This window comes from Rhinolophus sinicus, linkage group LG06, assembly GCF_036562045.2.
Source record: "Rhinolophus sinicus isolate RSC01 linkage group LG06, ASM3656204v1, whole genome shotgun sequence".
Lineage (NCBI taxonomy): Eukaryota > Metazoa > Chordata > Mammalia > Chiroptera > Rhinolophidae > Rhinolophus > Rhinolophus sinicus.
The window spans coordinates 153,293,436-153,313,072 of record NC_133756.1 but is presented as its reverse complement, the minus strand read 5'-3'; the positions used below and the strand labels follow the sequence as shown (position 1 = coordinate 153,313,072).

The 19,637-nt window shown below is 43.2% G+C and overlaps 1 protein-coding gene across 13 annotated transcripts in view; it reads left to right on the top strand.

The window, feature by feature from the left end:
- Nucleotides 1–19,637, top strand: part of AMBRA1 (autophagy and beclin 1 regulator 1) — a 155,834-nt gene that overhangs the window by 112,904 nt on the left and 23,293 nt on the right. For all 13 annotated transcript variants that reach the window (XM_019743637.2, XM_074336308.1, XM_074336309.1 and 10 more), the window contains 3 exons: nucleotides 1,744–1,854; nucleotides 11,976–12,164; nucleotides 13,016–13,170. In XM_019743637.2, the coding sequence (XP_019599196.1) occupies nucleotides 1,744–1,854; nucleotides 11,976–12,164; nucleotides 13,016–13,170 (455 nt within the window). The remainder of the gene's footprint in view (nucleotides 1–1,743; nucleotides 1,855–11,975; nucleotides 12,165–13,015; nucleotides 13,171–19,637) is intronic.

Genomic DNA, 19,637 nt, shown 5'->3' with positions numbered 1-19,637 from the left:
TGAGCCACTGGGCCGGCCCCCTGTTTATGTCTTTGAATCTGCAAGATTTTAAAGAATATGTTGTTTGGAGGGTATTGTTTTCTCTAGAATGGTATTTCTCAACCTCTGCTTCATTATTACCCTCCTAAGGAGCCTTTTTAGACATTTTTTTTCCAAATCATCTCTTCTCCCATGAAATTTTAATATCACAGATATGCTGTAGATCTGTATAATGCAGTACTTTGGAAGGGAGGTAGCAATTATATTAAGCAATTATATTAAGATTTTTTTTTCCCCATGAGATAGTTCTTTTTCACCCCCATGGGGGCAATATTGCCCATGTTGAGAATCCATAATCTGAAAGTATCATCATCCTGGAAATGAGCCATTATAGTATTTGTACCTTTTTTTACAAATTGAAATTGGAACAGGGACACTCAAACTACCAATAAACTAATGTTGAAGAGTCTTCTCATGCAGTAGCAACTGGAGAAGAGTAAGAAGAGTCCTTTCCTCATATTTCATGGCTTGTGTGGAGGCCATTTTCTCTTGAATAATCTCTTGACCATTTCAGGAAAGAATAGGGAAACACCAGGAGTAGCAGAGCAATAAATGTAGCTCTCTAAAAGGAAAAAAAAAGACAGATGACAAGACCTTTTTGCCGTGATATGCAGGAGAGGAAGATGATGGTACTGAAGAATTTAGGTATAAGATTATCCATCGTTCCAAGACTAGTAAGCTGTAACAAGTTCAGGTTCTCAAAGTAGAAGTTGATTTGCAGCAGAGAATACCACTTAGGTTGTCTAGCATTCAAGAATGTTTTATTCTCCCAAGAGGGTTTGGCTCTGTCTGATCAGAAGGATGGTTGTGTATGAAATGCACCTCGGAAGGAGGAGGAGGAAATGACATGTTCATGTAAATGAAATACAACTGCAAATTAAAGTGTCACCCTGTTAAAAAAAAATCAATTTTTTATTTAATTGGTTACCAAGGAAGAAAATGTCATACAGAAGTGTATATCTCAGGGAAAGTTAAACTGTGAGATGTTACAAGTGAATCTGTATTCAAGGTAGTTCTCTGGTGGGGTGGGGTGGGGTGGGAGGAGGGGTTATAAAATATCGTCTTAATAAAAATATTTTGATGCTGAAAAGCTAGGCTCATAAATTTCTGCTGTGTCGCATGCCAGGGGTCCAGAAACAATTAACAAATATTACCTCATTTGGTTTTTACTGTCTCTATCCAGTCAGCTGTATGGTGGCTGCCTCTTCCCTGGAGGAAGCCTCCATTGAAGGTGTTTTATTATGAAGAAGGCCATATACAAAGGAGGAGATGCTTTCTCCCAAAGAGCACTACTTACTACCAAGACATCCAGGGACTCAGATGTTTTTCTGTGTGGCTTTTCTGTGTTAACGGCATCCTCCCATTTTTCACTTTTCCCACATTTTTATGAAAATTCATCTCTCTTTCAAGCCTGCCAGAGAGAATATACAGTACCTGCCACATCGTTGGCGCTGAGTAAATGTTAAGTAATAATGGGAGGGGCTGCTGAACGGGATTGCCTGTCCACATAGAATTGTTCACGAAAAACAGGTCCGGTTTCTCTTTTGAGATAAGGACTTGACAGATGGGACTCGTCAGCTTTCTTCAGCCCTAGTTGTGGTTCTTCCTCTTGCCCTCTCCTCCTAATCCTGGTTATGATTTGTGTTCACAGTGGAAACAGGTAGATCAGTACTATAACGTGCTCTCTGTCTTCTCCCCCACCAGGGGCGGTGATTGGTGACGGACAGTCTGCTGTGGCCAGTAACATTGCCAATACTACCTACCGGCTCCAGTGGTGGGACTTCACTAAATTTGACCTCCCAGAAATCAGTAACGGTAAGCCAAGGTAGAAGCTGGGTCCTGGTGGAAAAGGTACTTCTTACTGGGGAGCTGGAACTCAGAACCCATGTAGCACTGGACTTTTCAGCATCGCCGTGAGAAGCTCATTGCCGTGCACCATTTCTGAAACTCTCAAGCAATTCAGCAAACATACGAGTGTGTAGAGCACCCAGCCGGAGAAGCAAACAGTACTAGGAACAATGCTAAGGTGGACACACGAGTGAGATGTCTGTGCCCTGAGGAGTTTACTGACTAGTAGTTCATTTTCCTAAGCCTGAAAGTTTAGGTGGAACTGAAAGAGAAACACGTGTAGGGCCTGAGAGCTGACCTTGTGACCCTTGAGGAAAGACGGTAGTGATGTTAAACTCATTTATTAATCCAGAACTGAATGGAATGGCCTAGAGTGTCATGATTTATATGTTTACAGATATGTCTGCCTGACAGTCTGATTTCCCAGCTTCTAGGGAAGTCCATGATCCCATATCCCAGTCGTTCAACTGGAGTCACATTTCAGACATCTCATTTCACTTTCTGTGTAATGAAGGATTCTCTCACGCACATTCCGGAGAAGTGGCAGTTCAGCCTCTACTTGAATACTTCTGATAATAGGTCACACAGTCTGATGCGATGGCCTAGTCCATCACTGCTCAATTCCCATTAAAAGCTTTCTTGAACCAAGTTGTCACTTCCTCCCATCAGCACTAGTTCTACCTCTGAATCGCCATAGAGCCAGGGTGTCCAAACTTTTTTCAACGTGTTTTACCAAGGGCCATATGCGGTAAAATACACAAACAGCCGGGCCACTCACTCGAGGTGAAGTACGTATTACCTCACCTGGTTTATTTAAGTAAACTAAATATATTTTTGGAATTTGTTGCGGGCCGCAGTTTGGACACCCCTGCCGTAGAGTAAATCTAATGATGCATCTTCTAAGTAACAGTCCTCCAGCTGTTTGAGGATAAACTGCCATGTCCCTTTAAGTCTTTCCAGGTCAGACTTTTCCTTTTACTGATTTGGTTTACAAATCCTTAACAGTTCTGCTCATCCTCCCTTTCAGTTTGTGGGGGGGCCAGAACAGAATGGAAAAACTCTAGATGAGAGCTGTTCAATGCATAGTACAGTGGTGCTTTGGACAATGTTAGTTCACCTAAGATTTCAGCAGCTTCTTCTGAAGCCACTACTGAGTTTGCAGTCACTTTAAATTCCTGGATAATTGATTATAAACCAGGGCTCTACTATCTTGCACTTACTTGTGAAGTTTGAATCTTTTCAAAACCAAAGCAGGTTTTCTATTTAATTTTATCTTAATAGTGTCAGTTGCAGCTCCGAGTTCCTGCCTCCCAACCTCTTTCTGAACTTTGAGTCAGTTTTTTTCTCTCAGTCTTACATTGTCTAATAAGTTCATGAACGTGTTTCCTCTGTCTTCCTTTGGACTGCTAGCGAAAGTGGTGAATCAGCTAGGATATTGCCCCAAGCCTTGTGGTGTGTTACTGTGGACTTCCTCTGTGGATTTGGATTCCTGAATTACCACCCTGTGCTTGGACATTCCCATCTGAAGCCCATATTTTTCTGTCTTGTCTACAGAAAGAGTTTGTCAGATGCCTTAAAATAATCAAGATATTCTCTGTGGCATTTCCCAATATGCCACTCTTGGTATTCTTATTAGACAATGAAAATGAGCTTAATTTTTCACGTCCTGTTCTTAGTGAAACCTCAGTAGCAATCATTTCTTTCTAAGTACTTATAAGCCACATGTTCAATAATCTGGTTTTTCATTCTGCTGGGAATCAACGGCAATCCACCTCTTCCCTTATTGAATACCACGTTTGCTTGTTCCTCTCCGTATTTTTGGCCTAGATCTTGTTTGCCGTGATTTATTTCCAGTTATGTTATTGCTTTATTTTGTTTACTTTGTTTTATTAGAATCTGAAATATTATAATTTGAAATACATTCACCATTCAAAAATTTTAAAAATAGAAAAGGATATACAGTGAAACGTTTCCCAGCCCTGCTCCCACCTACCTACCACTCCTCCTCACAGGCAGCCACAGTGAGCAGTTTCTTGTACATCTTTTCAAGAATATTACATGTATACGAGATATATAAGCAAATGCAAATATATGTTTTTCCACCTTCTATTAATCCAAGTGCTAGCATGTTGTGCATATTTCTTTCTGCATTTTGCTTTCTTTACTTTACAGTATATCTTGATGATCTTTCCATATCAGTGTATAAAAGACTTTACTTGTTCTTTTTAAATAACTGCCTATTATTCCATTGTCCAAAGGTACCGTCATTTTTTAACCAGTCTTCTGATGAGGGACTTTTAAGTTGTTTTCAGTTTCTTGCTATACAAACCATGATGCAGTTTGTCATTTTGCAGTCGTGCAAGTACAGCTATAGGATAAATTCCTAGCAGTGGACTTGTAGGGGGGAAGAGTATATACATTTGTGACTTGGGTAGATACTGCTAAGTCACGCTCTGCATGGGGTAATTCCAATTGATATTCCCACCTGCAGTTTGTTGAGTGCCCGTTTCCCTAAACTCCTGCTTGTAGAATGTGTTGTCATATTTTTGGAGATTTGAAAATCTGATAGATTAAAAAAATAATGTGTAGGTATTTTAAACTTGTATTTCTCATATTATGAACTAGGTTGTGTGCTTCTTCATACACTGAGCCATGTGTGTTACCCTTGCTTGACCTGTCCCCATGCTTTCTTGTTTTTCTAGTGTTGCTGGTCTTTTCTTTATCAGTTTTACAGGAGCGTTTTATAAATCAGAAAATTAAATTATAATAGGAGTTTCCTACCAGTTATCATTTGTCTTTGGACTTTGCTGAAGGATATTTTCTCATAGAACTTATTTTAAGTAGTCAGAATTATCCAACTTTCCTTTTGTGGTTCCTAGATTCTATGTCATCATTAGGAAAATCAGTTAGTACTTTCATGTTTTATTTGTTTACTTTTTTTTTTTTTTTTAAAGCATATAGATTTTTATTTTTTTTATTTTTTTATTTTTTAAAGATTTTATTGGGGAAGGGGAACAGGACTTTATTGGGGAACAATGGTCAAATTGTTGTCCTTTCAATCTTAGTTGTGGAGGGCGCCATTCAGCTTCAAGTTGTTGTCCTTTCAGTCTTAGTTGTGGAGGGCGCAGCTCAGCTCCAGGTCCAGTTGCCGTTGCTAGTTGCAGGGGGCACAGCCCACCATCCCTTGCGGGAGTCGAACCGGCAACCATGTGGTTGAGAGGACAGGCTCCAACCAACTGAGCCATCCGGGAGCTCAGCGGCAGCTCAGCTCAAGGTGCCGTGTTCAATTTTTTTTAGTTGCAGGGGGCGCTGCCCACCATCCCTTGTGGGAGTCAAGGAATTGAACTGGCAACCTTGTGGTTGAGAGCCCACTGGCCCATGTGGGAATCGAACCAGCAGCCTTCGGAGTTAGGAGCACGGAGCTCTAACCGCCTGAGCCACCGGGCCGGCCTATTTGTTTACTTTTAAGTCTTTGATTCACTAGGAAGTTTAACCTAGTCCCAAAGAAGCAGAGTATAGTCCAACTTTTCCCCAGGTAGCTACTCATTTGTCCCAACTAATTTATAGAATAATCCATTTACGCCCGTTGGTTTGAGATGTCCCTTTCATCTTGTTAATAATTTCCTGTGTGTATTTAGATGTATTTCCAGACTATTTTGTCCCAATGATCTGTCTGATTATTCATGTGAGAGTACCACATGGGTTTAAGTTTTGAGGCTTTATGTTTTAGAATCTGGTTAAGACTGGTTCTCCTCATTCTTTTTTTAATCCAAATTTTCCTGCCTGCTGAAGCATTTTTGTTTTTCTACATGGACTTTAAAACCACCTTGCTTCTTCCCTTCACTCCTCCTCCCCCGCAAAAAAAAAAAAAAAAAATCTGTTAGTGTAATTATTGCAGTCTTACTAATTTTATAAATTAACTTAAGGAGATTAAATATCTTTATGATAGCTTCCAATGAAGAACATGGTATGATTTTCAGTTTCTCCAAGTCTCTCTTGTGTTCTTAGGAATGTTTTCAAGTTTTCTTCACATAGAGCCTGTACATTTCTTAAGTTTACTGTTATAAGCCTGTTTAAAATCCTGCTATCTTACTGAATTTGTTTACTAATCATTGTTATTCAGTTAAATCTCACAGGTTTTCTAGGTGTTACCAATAAATAGTGGTAATTTTATCTCCTCCACTCTGAGTTTTACACCTGTGATTTCTTTCTCTTGTCTAAATGGTTGGCTGCTACCACCAGGGCAATGTTAAATAATAGCTAGTATCCTCGTATTGTTCCTGACTTCAGTGGGAAAATGTGTAGCTTTTTCCCAGTAAGCATATTAATTGCTGACTTTGGGGTTGAACTAGAAATCGTTTATCATTTTAAGGAAGTCATCTCTTCCTATTTTACTGACAGTTTTTCTCAAAAATAGATATTCAATTTAGTCATGACTTTTCTGCTTCTAGAAAGATGATGATATATTTTTCTCTCCTTTGCTCTAATAATGTGATCGTTATGTTAATAGAGTCTGTACTATTGAACATATCCTTACATTCTTTGAATAAACCGCACCTGGTTCGTGATAGTCTCTAATGTTAAATTCCTTCCGTGTTGCTTGCTAATAGAGGTTTTTTTAATTGATATTTGTGAGACAGATCTGTCTGTCCTTTTGTTGTTTATAAAATCTTTAGGTTTTGGTATCAATGTTATGGTTATGTTATAATTTGGAGGTATTTCTTCTTTTTCTTTGCCTGTAACAGTTGAAATAGTATTGGAATTATTTATACATTTTATACAAAGGTCTGGGCCTGGTGCTTTTTTTGTTTCTTTCCTCTTTTTTTTTGTTTTGCAAGCATAGGGAGAGGTAGTTCTTTGATAACTTTTCCTGTTTATTGTCCTGTGATGGTTAAGCATAGGAACACTTGCATTACACTGTCCGGGTTCAGATCCCTGCTCAGCCCCCTTCTAGCGGCGTGACCTTGGTTACTTAATCTCTCTGCACCTTAGTTTCCTTCCTTGTCTATAAAATGAGGATTATAATAGCACAGACCTCATAGAATTGCTACAAGAATTAAATTAGCTAATGCAAGCACTTTGAACAGTGTTTGGCATTTGGTACATGGTCAGTGAGTGTCAGCAGTTTTTATCAAGTCTTTTTTTTGGAAGGTGCGTCATGATTCTTTGAGAGTATGGCCATAATGCTAAAGTCAACCTGCCCCCTCTTGGTGTTCTGAGAAACCTGTTTTTCATCTCTAGATAATGACGTTCATATAAACAAAATAGCTGCTCCTTTAACTTGTTACCTCATCTGTAATGGGCTTCTGATCCTTCTTAAGCATGTTTCTATCCAGTTGGAGATCACTTTCCTTGAGAGAAAAATAAAATATCAGAAGAATAAAGGCATTGGACCTGCTGCAAGCATAGCTCACAGGCCTTTTTGGATGCCCTTGACATGTTTTGTACAAGCCTCAACTCGTTCCAACTACAGCTTCTATCATTCTCCGTCTGTGTTCCTTCTTACATCTTTTGATCACGGCTCTTGTAAAACCTGAGCTGATGATCAGAGAGTATCATGTGCAACCAGATTGACTCATTTAGTTTGGCTGACCTTTCTCCCTCATTTAAATCATGTGTGGTGTTCGAATTCTGCTTTTATAAGTGCCCTGTTTTTTCTAGAGTTTTGGCTTGGGGAAAAACCTCTATTTTAGGACTGTAGGGCACACCCATCTTATGGCAGCCAATGTTCCTTTACATGATATTGCCCTCTGGGATGATAGTCACTTTTACCTGAGGTTCCTGTCAATAACTTTTTTTTTTTTTAAATTGGGGAACAGTGTGTTTCTCCAGGGCCCATCAGCTTCAAGTCGTCGTCCTTCAATCTAGTTGTGGAGGGCGTTTTCAATCTTTAGTTGCAGGGGGTGCAGCCCACCATCCCATGCGGGAATTGAACCGGCAACCCTGTTGTTCAGAGCTCACGCTCTAACCAACTGAGCCATCCAGCCGCCCCAATTAATTCTTCACTAATTGTGGTCTGAATAAAGTATAGTTACAGTTTTGATCTTTACTCTTGATGGATTCAGCTATCAGCAGAGTACGGCTGGGATTCTGCTTTTGCTGTAAGAGTCATTCCTGAATGTCACCTATTTCCCAGTGGAGTGTGGCCTTTGGTTTTGACACAGCTCATGCCCGGGGTCCACTGGTCCTGAGTTTTACTCATATGTTCAGCAGCCACTATTTTGCTGATGATCTGACATTTCTGAATTGCATTTAACAGTTTCGTGGAATTATGCTAAAAATTCTTGCCACCTGTTTCAGTTGGGATGCAGGATCAATATCTGTAAAGAGTTTAGAAGTTTGTGGATAAGGTCTCAAATGTATAATTTTGAAACCGCTTTCATGAAAAAAGGAGCTCATTAGATTCACTGTGAATTACACTTTTTAAAAGTGAGCTCTTATTAGGTGAATAGCATTGGTCACTTTTGGGAGTGTGTATAAGTCACCTGTAGCTTGTTCAGGTCTTATTCTGAAATCTGAGTGGCTCGGAGATAGCCAAAAGGAAGTTTTCCTGCTGAGTTAAACCCCTTTGGGTTTTCCAAATCAGTATCTCAGGCAATTTGCAAAAGCACTGCAACTACGAATCACTCCCCTGGCCTCATCTGCCCAGCCAGCAACAGGCTACACATCGATCTTTGTACAAGGTGTTTGTTTATAATTTATGGAGCTGATAGGAAGGCAGAGCCATCTGCTCCTCCAGCCATCAGTATTTCTAAACCCTCCCATTCCCTGCTAGGGCATTTTCCTTGGAAATCATTTCTAATTAGGAGATTACACTGCAGTCTGGAACATGGCTTCCTGCTGTCTTCTGCATGATGTTTTCTCCCCCTGGAGCTGCCCCTGAAGCTCTTAAGCAGTTTTGATTTGAAAAATCCTTTCTTGCCTAACCTTTATTTCCATTCTGTGCTGCACAGCTAACTGCCCCATCATCATTCCACACATGTGTGTTGCTTTTAAGTGCAGGGCAGGTTGCTGGAGGTACAGCTCAGGGATCAAGGACTGTTAATAAGGCAGCACTTCTCAAGTGTGGCCTTAAACCAGCAGCATCAGAGACACCTGGGAACTTGTTAAACACGCAAATTCTCAGGCCCTATCCCGACACTGTGTTGTTAATAAGCTGTCCATGAGCTTTTGATGTCCGCTAGCACTTGAGAACCACCACGTAAGGCAAGGCAGGGAGCGTGACAGAGAGTTGTAGTGTACGTGGGTTGCCAGTGTCTTACGCTGTATTTCACTTCCCCTTTTCCCACACCTGCTTACATTATTGTTGAGTCCAAAAAGGATGAGTTGTCCTTCTCGTTAGTGCATTACTTTCTTAAGGCCCCGGAAAACTAGTAACAGAGAGCCAAGAAATCACTCCCTGTATAAATTAACTCATCACAATTTTAGCCTTCTGAGAAGATGCACGAGTGAACTAAAGCAGTGACCACTCACCGTTGTAATTGAACATTTCCATTTCCATGTGGGAAATTAATAGACAGCAAGCAGCAAATGCAAGTTGCTAATTGGAGCTTTGAAATAAAGATGAAATTGTAAACACACCACCCAGTGCTCCCCGAAATGAAGCTACCAAATCACTGCGCGCCTACCACAGCCTTTCATGAGGGTAGAGTGAAGCCCTAGATCACTCGCTACACGGAAACGGATCACTCGCTCCGTTTCTGAAACGGAGCATGCGGCTGGAGAAGCTCTGTTTTGATTTTCAGCATTCTCTTTTGTTATTTGCCAGTCTGCCTCTGAGCTCACTGCCGTAACAGGGAGCAGTGGTGAAATTGGATGGACTTGCAGGGAGGGGACAGGATTTGCAAGGTGGCCATTGACTTGGAATCATAATGTCGTGTAAACACAAACATAGTGGCTTGGATTTGAGGCTGACAAAATGCTTTTTGTCTGTATGCCCAGTTTTTCAGGGGCTTAGAGCCAAGCTTTCCAGAAGAAGGAAACCCTTCCTTGTACTCTCCTCCCCACCACTGCCCCTCTTAGAAATTAATATGGCAGCAAGCAATTTAATGCTTCTTTTATGGTGGTGGTGCGTTTTGGGGGTCATCATAGGCTCTTGTATGTTTGACTGAATTGCATGTTAACACACATGAGTTATGTAACAGCAAAACAGAAAAGCCTCCTTTCGTAAAATACCTACCATGCTTTTTTGAGACATTGAATGGGGATAAAATAGTAACTGTAAAGCTGTCTCAAAGTCCACAGTCCTGTCTCCTTCTGTATTTATTTTTGTGTCTTAATATTTATGATTTTTTTACTTTGTTTCTCTCCCTGCCTTTGATGGTTATAGTCTGAATTGTCAGTTTTTTTATCTTTCTAAGGGTTGTGCCAACTTCATGGTTAGAAAACCAAGATGGACTCACTCCTGAAGCTTCCCCCCAGTTCCTTTGGTTCTGTATCCCCAAATGGCATCGTGTGTCAATCCAGGGAAGGAGGAGGAGATTGTCATCTTTTTGGCAACAGACTTGGGACCCTGAATAAGGAGCAGACAGTCTCAGTGCTAACGAGATAAATCTAGCCATGCAGGCTAGAGCAGATGGTGGGTTGGAAGTGGAGCAGTACAGAGCCCTAATGGTGGTAGCCATGAGGATTTGGATGTCATTATTTTATTAGTTAGCAAACAGACTCATCCTTGTGGTCCCTCCTCGATTTTATGCGTAATGGTGCTGTTGGTGTCAGCCCCCGAGAGTTGGCACAATAGCCTAATCAGAGTGTTCTGATGTCTGTTTTGATCTACTCTGTCATCTCTGTAGCTCCATTAGCAGCACACAGGGGATTGGGGGTGAATATTGAGTTTTAGAAATCACTCTCGAGACCCTGATCCCACAAGCTTCAGGACCCCTGAAAAGCAGTGTTCTGTTTTGTTTTCCTTAAGGTTATTTCCTGAGGAAACTTGCCCTTGACCTCCCATGTCATGCCTTGTGGCTTACTGGAGTAGATCACCTGGAATCTGGGGAGGGCAGCTGAGCGTGGTATTTTTTCCTTCTTTAACCATAATGCTTCTGACAGTGAACATCCAAGTAATCTCCTTCAAATAAGAGGAGTAAGTCTCTTCACATGTACATATAAAGTAGATCTAAATGAGACAAGGCCCAAAGCAGCTTGGTCCCTTTGGATGTGTTGTGCTGTTCTGCTTGTGCCCATGACGTGGGCATTCCGGTTCCAGGCTCACATCAAGGGTAAGCCACTTCCTTCTGGCAGGGAATTGCAGAGTGGGCCTTGGAGAGGGATTCAAATGGAAACCGAAACAAAGCCTGCAGGCGCCGTCCCAGTTCCTGTGAACCAGATCCTGTGCCCCGACAGACAGTTCTCCACCCGCCACCCCACTCCCTCCTGCTAAGCCTGCTGCCTGGCTGACCCACGCTTAATTCTCAGGAACTGCCAAGTACAGGCGGGGCTCCCTGTGGCCGTTGGTTTATGGTATGGAAAAGGAATAGAGCATAGTGAGAAATGAAAGGTCCCGGCCACCCAGGCAGGGTTAGCTGGGCTGTTTCTCTGTAGCCTCTCTTGTCGAGTTAGGGATTAGTGTTAGCAAGGAACTGTCCAGAAGATTGACGTCTCTGAATGTTCTGTTTCTCTTAAATGAGAAATTAAGACTCACATTTATGAAATGATTTCCTTCTTCAAGGTCACAAAGCAGATGCAGAGGAGGAGTCTGGCCCCAAGGAAGCTTAACCTGTGTTACCTTTTTCTTGGAATCAGTAGGTTTCCATTTTCGTTCATCTTAGTTTTGATCTTTTGGACAATAACAGCTGTTGAGTAGCTCTCCAGGAACAATTTATAACTTTTTTCTTATCTGATCTCTCAAGAGATGTTTCTTAAGTGTGAACTAAGACTCAGCAGGTGGTCTGTTAAAGCAGTAAAAGAGACATATCTTCCCTGTCTCTTGTATTGCTTGTTCCGTGGCATTTTAGTTGGACAAAGCAGTCTTTAGCATTTCTAGAAAGGGATCAGGCCCTCAGGAACAACCCCAAACTTCTTGGCCCAAATTTTTTCACGCCATCAACTTTAAACTTTCTTACCTTCTTTTCTTTTTTTGTCTCATGCAGCCTCCGTGAATGTGCTGGTGCAAAACTGCAAAATCTACAATGATGCCAGCTGTGACATTTCTGCAGATGGCCAGCTCCTGGCAGCGTTCATCCCTAGCAGCCAAAGGGGCTTTCCTGATGAAGGCATCCTGGCAGTGTACTCCCTGGCCCCCCACAACTTGGGCGAAATGCTCTACACCAAGCGATTTGGTAAGGGACAGGAAGCCCAACCTGTGGCCAAGGGACGCCGGTACCTTGGCATGGCCATTCCTAGGTGAGGCGTGGCTTAGGTGGGAGTCACGGTCACACACGCACTGCCCCTGCTTCCGTGGGGCACAGACCCGAGGAAGATTGCCTTACAGGAGTCCTGACTGGCAGCACTGCTGAAGAATCTCAGAATAAGAGTCCTCCCCATCATGATAGCGTACTGACGTGCTCCTGTTGTGATGGCCAGGAGGAAGGGCAGAGCTTTGATCGTGGCTTGGGGAGGTGGGCACACTCGTCAACTGCAAGGCCACTGGGCATTGTGTATTAAAAGCCCCCAAAATGTATGTTCTCTTTGATCCAGCAATCTCACCTCTAAGGAAATAATCAAAACACTATACAAAGATTGCTGTACAACAATGTTCCCAGGACTCTTGTTTATCATAGAGAACGGTGTCACATGGGGAAGAATTGCTTAAATAAATGATGGTGCATTGACAGAACAGAATACCGTTTGGCCTTTAAAATGCTCTTACAGAATATTTAATTTTTTCATAATGTGTGAAGTGAAAAAAGTAGATTTCAAAAAGTAGATTTTATAGTACGATACCAGTCTTTTAATATGGTTCTATGATAGCAGTGGTTAACATTCATGAAGTACTTTCTACATGTCAGGCACTAAACTCACTACTTCACGTGCCTTCTCGTTAGACTCCTCACTATAGTCTTAGGAGGTAACCCCAGGATGACCAAATGAAGATGTAGATTGGAGAGAAAGAGAAAAGACTGAGAGGAGAATTAGGTCCTTGTAATAGCAAGAACTCTGGGAAATGTCTCTGTCTTCTCTTGGCTCTCAGGTCCCAATGCCATTTCGGTGAGCCTGTCCCCAATGGGCCGATACGTAATGGTGGGCTTGGCCTCACGAAGGATCCTGCTGCACCCCTCCACAGAGCACATGGTGGCCCAGGTCTTCAGGCTGCAACAGGCCCATGGTGGCGAGACCTCCATGAGGGTAAGTGTCATTCCTTGTGCCTCAGCTCTGTAGCAGCCCACCTGGGCTTGGCAGGGTGATGAAGGCCAATGGGGTGATCTCCCAGCCAGGACGAGAGATGTCCTGTTCAGAAGGAACAAGGAAAGACTCCAGTCTGGCCCACCTATGACCACCAGCAAGCTTTACTTTTGGAAGTTCTGGACTATTCAGAGGCAGGGGCTTTCTTATAATGTAGATCATGAGCTGGGTTCCTCAGAGGCCCGAAAGGATCTTTGAATAAAGACCAAACTGAGTACTTCCCTACCTCAACGTGAGACCTTTAGTCTGGAGATACATAAAGAACTCAATGAAATATTTATGCTTGTTTAATATATATATATATATATATATATATATATATATATATTTTTTTTTTTTTATTTTTTTTTTTTAAAGAAAACAAGCTATAAAAAGAGATAGATAATATACTATGAAACATTCTTTTCTGTGGGTTGTAATCGTGATGGAAGATGAGGACCGTGAGCAGCGGCTGGACTCTTGACTGTCTGGCCATTTCACCAGCAGAGAAAGGTCCTCTGAGGAATCTTTTCTTGCCCGAAGCGGACCTCTCGTATTGCTGTGAAAGCCTTCTGGGCATCGTGGGCTTAGTGGCCTTCTGGACTCAGTAGCCTAGTTTCTGACTGAGCTTCCCACATCCCTTGGGGGCTCTTTTGACCAGGGTTTTGTCAGGGGGAGTCAAGCATTTGAACAGTTCTCTGATTAAGTGGTATTTAAGCTCTATCTCAGGCTAAGAACCTGTGAACTCCCTTAGCACTTTGTGCTGTGCCATTTATAGTTTTTTGCACTTGTTTATGTATTGTTTTGTGTTTTCTTTAGCTGTGTGGTGTGTATGTTTAATCCACCCAATTAGGCTTAGTGTAAGCTCCTTAGGGGCATATCTCCCAAGGCCCTCATTTAGTGCTATACATGTGGATGCTTATTGAATGCCTGCAATAGGAAGCATTTGTTTAAAAACAAAACAAAACTAGAGATAGGACCCATTTTATACAGTGACAGTAAGTAGGTGGCCTGGTGCGGTGTCTCCATCCTCCTCTTCCTCCCATCTCCTACAGAGACTCTTTTTCCAACTCTACTGAACCACTCTCCAAGCCCACCTGCCCAGAAGCTCTTCCCCTTCTGTGGTACCTTCCTAAACAGAATTGATCACTGTTTGTGCCACCACTGTACCTAGTAGATGTGCTCATGTTAACCCTCATCACACTGTACTGCAGCTTTTGTTTCCATGTCACTCTCCTCTCTTGGACTGTGAACTCCTAGAGAGCAGAGATCGTGTCTGGTTCATCTTTATGAAGTCCTAGTACTGAACAGGGAGGGAGCCTGGCGTTTAGGAGAAGCTGAATGAGTGAAAGAATCTCGAGCAAGTGTCCTCCTTATCATTTCTAGGTGGTAACTAGCAGAACCATTGATGGAAGGCATCATGCCCCACCATGCCTTTGAAAGGGTAGAAACAAGGTATCCTCTGCTCTTGGCACCATAATGACAGGGAAGTTCTGATCTTGGATTCCCTGTGCCTGGAGATATTTGACATTGAATGATCAAGAGAGGACTTCACGGAAGTTCATCAAACCTATTTTCTTTCCTAGACATTTGAGGATGGAAGTTGAATTTTAGTTTAAATATTCTCATTTTGTCTATCTTAAGCAGGTTTGCATGGTAAAAGTACCTGGTATCTGCTTTTTACCACCTAGACTCCTGGCCCCAACAGCTGTTCTTCCAACGCTTCCTGCCTAATTATGTAATAATCGTTCATAATCATTAAGAGACAGAATCTGATTTCGTCGACACTAATGGATATCTCCAGCCTCTTCTGGAAGCCAGGGCCCCTGCCCAGCTCCTGGGCACAGCCTGCCCGTCCTCCATCCCAGCAAGGCTCCTCTTTTCCATAAGTAGCCAGAACATCTGCCTAAGGGCAAACAGCTACAGGGTGGGATCTAAGAGGTGGTCGTGTGGAGCTGGCAGCTCAGGGAATGCATTTGGAGAAGTCTGAGGAGGAGATGTGGTAATTCATTGCTGTCCTGCTAAGGGGCTCAAGGCAACTGGCCAGCTGCTGCGTGCCTCGTGACAAGAGCTGTTTTTCAGGCCTCCCAGTGAGGCTTTTTTGATTATCAATAGGCACCATCTGCTACTCAGGAGAAGGCACTGAAGTAGGTAGAAAGCTCCCATTTGGGAAGTGTTCCTTTCACCCAGGAGACAGGACCCAGGCTTCCCGACAAGGGTTTGCTCACCGAGTCCACCCAGTCTGACTTGAAACCCCCGCGCTACAGAAAGGTTTCTGGTTTTCCAGGTCTTGGTTGCCCCTTACGTCCAAAGGCACCAAAGCACTCAGCAAATGTCCCTGAATTCAGTCACTGGTGGAAGGGAAGACACCAGCTTTTTTGGATAGCTGTGCTGTATCACCGTTTAAGGCAAGAAGTGCATTTTTGTCTGAGAACAGGGAGCGAGGGTTTATGGGACAGTAGAGCATCTTCCTCTTTGCACAGGTAAGTATAGGTGGGTGTCTCCATCTGTAATGTCTCTGTCCTTGAAGCAATGCTTTTGTGGGTAACAGGTCTGTCCTAGAGCTTCTCTACCCAGAATTCCCCTTCTCTTTGGTGTTACCTCTTGGAATTCACTGTGGTCATGTTCAGAGAGGTGAGCTTGTTGAGCGAACCGGCATTCCCAACAGAACATCCTCCAGAGCATTGACTTATTTTAATTCCCACTAAGTGATGTCTCTCCAAGAGCTGATCTCTTACCCTGTCCCATGTGAAAAGTCTTCGGAAAATGACGTGCTAATTACTCTTAGCCCTGGCACATTTATTCTAAGCAATCCTTCAGACCTCTGGGTCAGTGCTTCTCAAACTGTTACTTGGACAACCTGCAGTAGAATACATGGGGCCCTCCTTGTTAAAAAACAGACTCCCCTTCAGATCTAAAATCAGAATAATGGGGTGGGCGGGACCCAGGTATTTGTAGCAGTAAAACGAGCTTTCCAGGTTATTGGGATATGCACTTGAGTTTGAGAACTGCTGTTCTTAATGACTGCTTTCTTCATTTTAGGTTTCTGCCTTCAGCCTCTTCAAGGCAGAGACGCAGCCTCAGGTTTCCTTCTTGTGATTGTATGCGTGGTGCTTTGATATCTATCACCTTTGCTGATTCTGTTGCAGGCACTGTGGCATTTATGTTCCCTTTCCTACCAAATACTCAGCGTTTAGGCTATCTGTGCTCCACCTCCCATCTTGTCTCAGCTGTTGTTGCTTTCCAGGGCTCTCCCTTCACTATCCCTCTGCTGGATTCTTTTCTTTTTCATGTTGAATCATTTTAAGTTTATCCTTGTGTGGGGACAGAGCCCCCGAAAGCAGTTTCCAGGCTCTCAGCCTCACATAGAAAGGTGCTGGCTCAGGGAGTAAATGGCCATCAACTGTGATTGGATGGCCATCAGCTGTGGCTAGTTGGCCGTCAGCTGTAACCAGTGAGCCATTGACCACTAATATAACTGCTGTGGCTACGCTAGCAGCTAATCGGGGGGGGGGGGTAGCAAGAAGATGGTGGTTGGCAAGCACGGATTGCAGTTAGCACAGCAGATTGCAGTCTAGCAAGGGGAGTCGGTTAGTTTGCAGAAAAGCGGACAGGAGGTCGCACGTTGTGTGAATCCAGCCTCCAGTGATACTATAGTGGTGTGACTCTCCTACCTATGTCTCCGTGGGTGTTCCTTTTTGGCCTCACCATATCCTGCGTTCTTATGTGGGGAGCGGGAGCAGAGACCCTGCCAGACGCCCCACATGACAAATGGCACAGCGAGCAGGGTCTCTCCCACGACACCTTGTTTCTAGGATCTAGGGTCTTTTTGGTATTTCCCTTCTCTGCTTACTGAGGTTAGTCTTCCCAATTTTAGTATTATTGGCAAATCATGAAAAACAAGACGAAGCACATATTTAACTCTCCCCTCCCTGTGTCCATTCAAGGCTCCTTCAGGCTGGATAGGCTACTCTCCATGACTCAGGGTCTTATTTTCTGTCTGACTCACTTACAGTTGAGCCAGGAACAGTGTTCTCTTGATTTGTTTTTAAGTTGGGCATTTAGAGATTGCTGAGCTGAAGTTTTGCTAAATTCTCAAAACACTAAACTGCCTGTGTTTCCTCTATGCTTTCATTTTCTAATTGGAACAAGGCACAATATAACAGAAAACTGCAATTAATTTTCTAAAATAGTGGCAACTTGCACATTATAATAACTTTGGTTGTAACCAAGTTGAAAGCATAATAACAAAAATTACTGATGAAATCAGAAATAGTCATATACCAAACTGTTCTTCCAGTTTCTATCAGTAATAAGTGCTGCTTTACCTAAGAATGGAGGCAAAGTCAGCAATGAGGGGATATGCCAGGGCATTTTGAACTAGAAAACAAGAATGAGGATTATTAGCACTTTTGACGCGGGAATTAGCAGGTGGTGTGCACTCTTTCTCCCAGACGCCATCGGCCATTCCCCCAGCAGGTGGGGGATGTAGGCATATAAGAGGTTTACTAAGAACTGGAAAAGTAGCCTCATTGCATGATCCCTGCAGCTCCTAGAGATGCTGGTTGCTTGCTTTGCTTTTCTGTCTGGTCATTTTACTGGCAGTGGTGAGCAAGGACACGCCCTTTGACTTGGGTGGGAGAAGCGGCTCTGGGACAGAAAGCAGTCTAGCTCTCCTTTCTCCAAGAAACAGCTTCGTGCTCTTTAAGGCAAAGCCTCGGGCACTTAAGGGTCAGTGTGGTCGAAAGCTTTTTCTTTGTGGCTGTGTGGTAAAACTGTATTTAGGTGTCAAGCAACTGTTACTGAAGGCCAGTCACCTGCCTCTCTCCCCACCTCTGCCCACCTCTTCCTGTGCACGCCCCCTTCTTGGCCCTGAGACGCCTGCTCTTCAGTGCGGACCGTCCCCATGTACGTCTTCTCCCTCTAGAGCTCTGACTCCAGAGATGGGCATCCCTCTCTCTCTTCAGTTCTTAGGCAACAGGGAAGGCAGGCAGGTTTGGTACATTTTCTTACAGACCTACAACCTACTTACGTCTGGCTGGGCTCTAGTTCTCAATGTGTACTCCCCTGCAACCACGTCGCCTTCCCTGGGGAACTTAATACTAGAAATGCCGATTCCCAGCCCCCCACCCCCCACACACACGTGCTGAATGGAAGCTCTGGGACTGAGGCCCCGCCATCGCGTTTGACCAACCCCTCCCGGTGGCTGCTTACTCGGTCAGGACTGAGAACAAATCACTGATGCCTGGGGATGCTAGTCACACCTCACCTGTCAGTACAGCTTAGTCCTTTTCTTTTTTGTCTTCACCCTGTCTCTGGAATCTCATCTGGTTTACCTCTATGGCTCCTAGTAACCAGATCTTTCAGATTCTTCCAGGAAATTCAGAGATTTATTAGTGCCTCCCGCCCTGAAGATGTTAAGCATTTAGGATCACGCCAGCCTCCTAGTGATGCTACTTTAAGGGCTAATGCCAGGAGGCGTCTTTCCAATTTTGATTAAAATTCTTAACCTGCCTACAGTTGAGATTCCTCGGCCTCTGAACTGCGAGCTCGTACCTGTCTGCCTATGTGTTATAGGAGACAGATGCTTTGGCTTAAAAACTGAGAAGCAATTTCTTTATCTTTCTCTCCAGGCCCTTCCCCATCTGAAGGAGCATTTCTTTCAGGTGGAGAGTTCCTGTTTCCAACACTGAACTCACCGTTATCCTAGATGGGAGGCCTCACTGTGATACCCGTTAATCGGTATCTTAGTGTCACCTGGTTGTAAAGAAACATTAGTTGGTTTGCTTTCTTTTATACCATTTCACAGCTACCTTCCCAGAGCCTAGTGGTGACTGATTATTATTATTAAAAATTCATTAAAATGTAGCACAGAAAACGCGTCGTATCCAGAATGCTCAAATTAGTCATAACTAAATTGTAGCTTAGCCGCTGGGTCAGGATGGGTGTCCAGTCTGTCAGCAGTGACCAGTGTTTATGTAACTAACATATGTAGGCTCTTTTCCTGTTCATTGTTTAATAAATAATCTTCACGTTGCCTCCCTCCTTGCCCTGAATTTAGCCTGTGATATAATCCAATCATCTATACTTCCCCAGATTCTAAAAGTTTGATTTTCCAAAGTGACCTAGAACTCGAGTTGAATCCAGAATATTCTCCAGAAATCTAAGAAAGTTGAGCCTTGTAATCTTGACCTGCCTTGGGAGTGGCAAATACCAAAACGTTAGTTTATTTTTGTATCCTGGAAGGGCACTATTTCTTCAAGGGGAGATTGGGATAAAAGAGAGACAGCTTTGTTGTCAGAAATGATTTACTCCTTCCTAAGATTTTGTCCTCATTAATTTTCTTAAAGCTGCCTGTCAGTTGATTAAAAGCTGCTTCCGCTGCAATTATCTTAAAGTTGACTTCTGAGATGTGGTACAAAGCATCTATC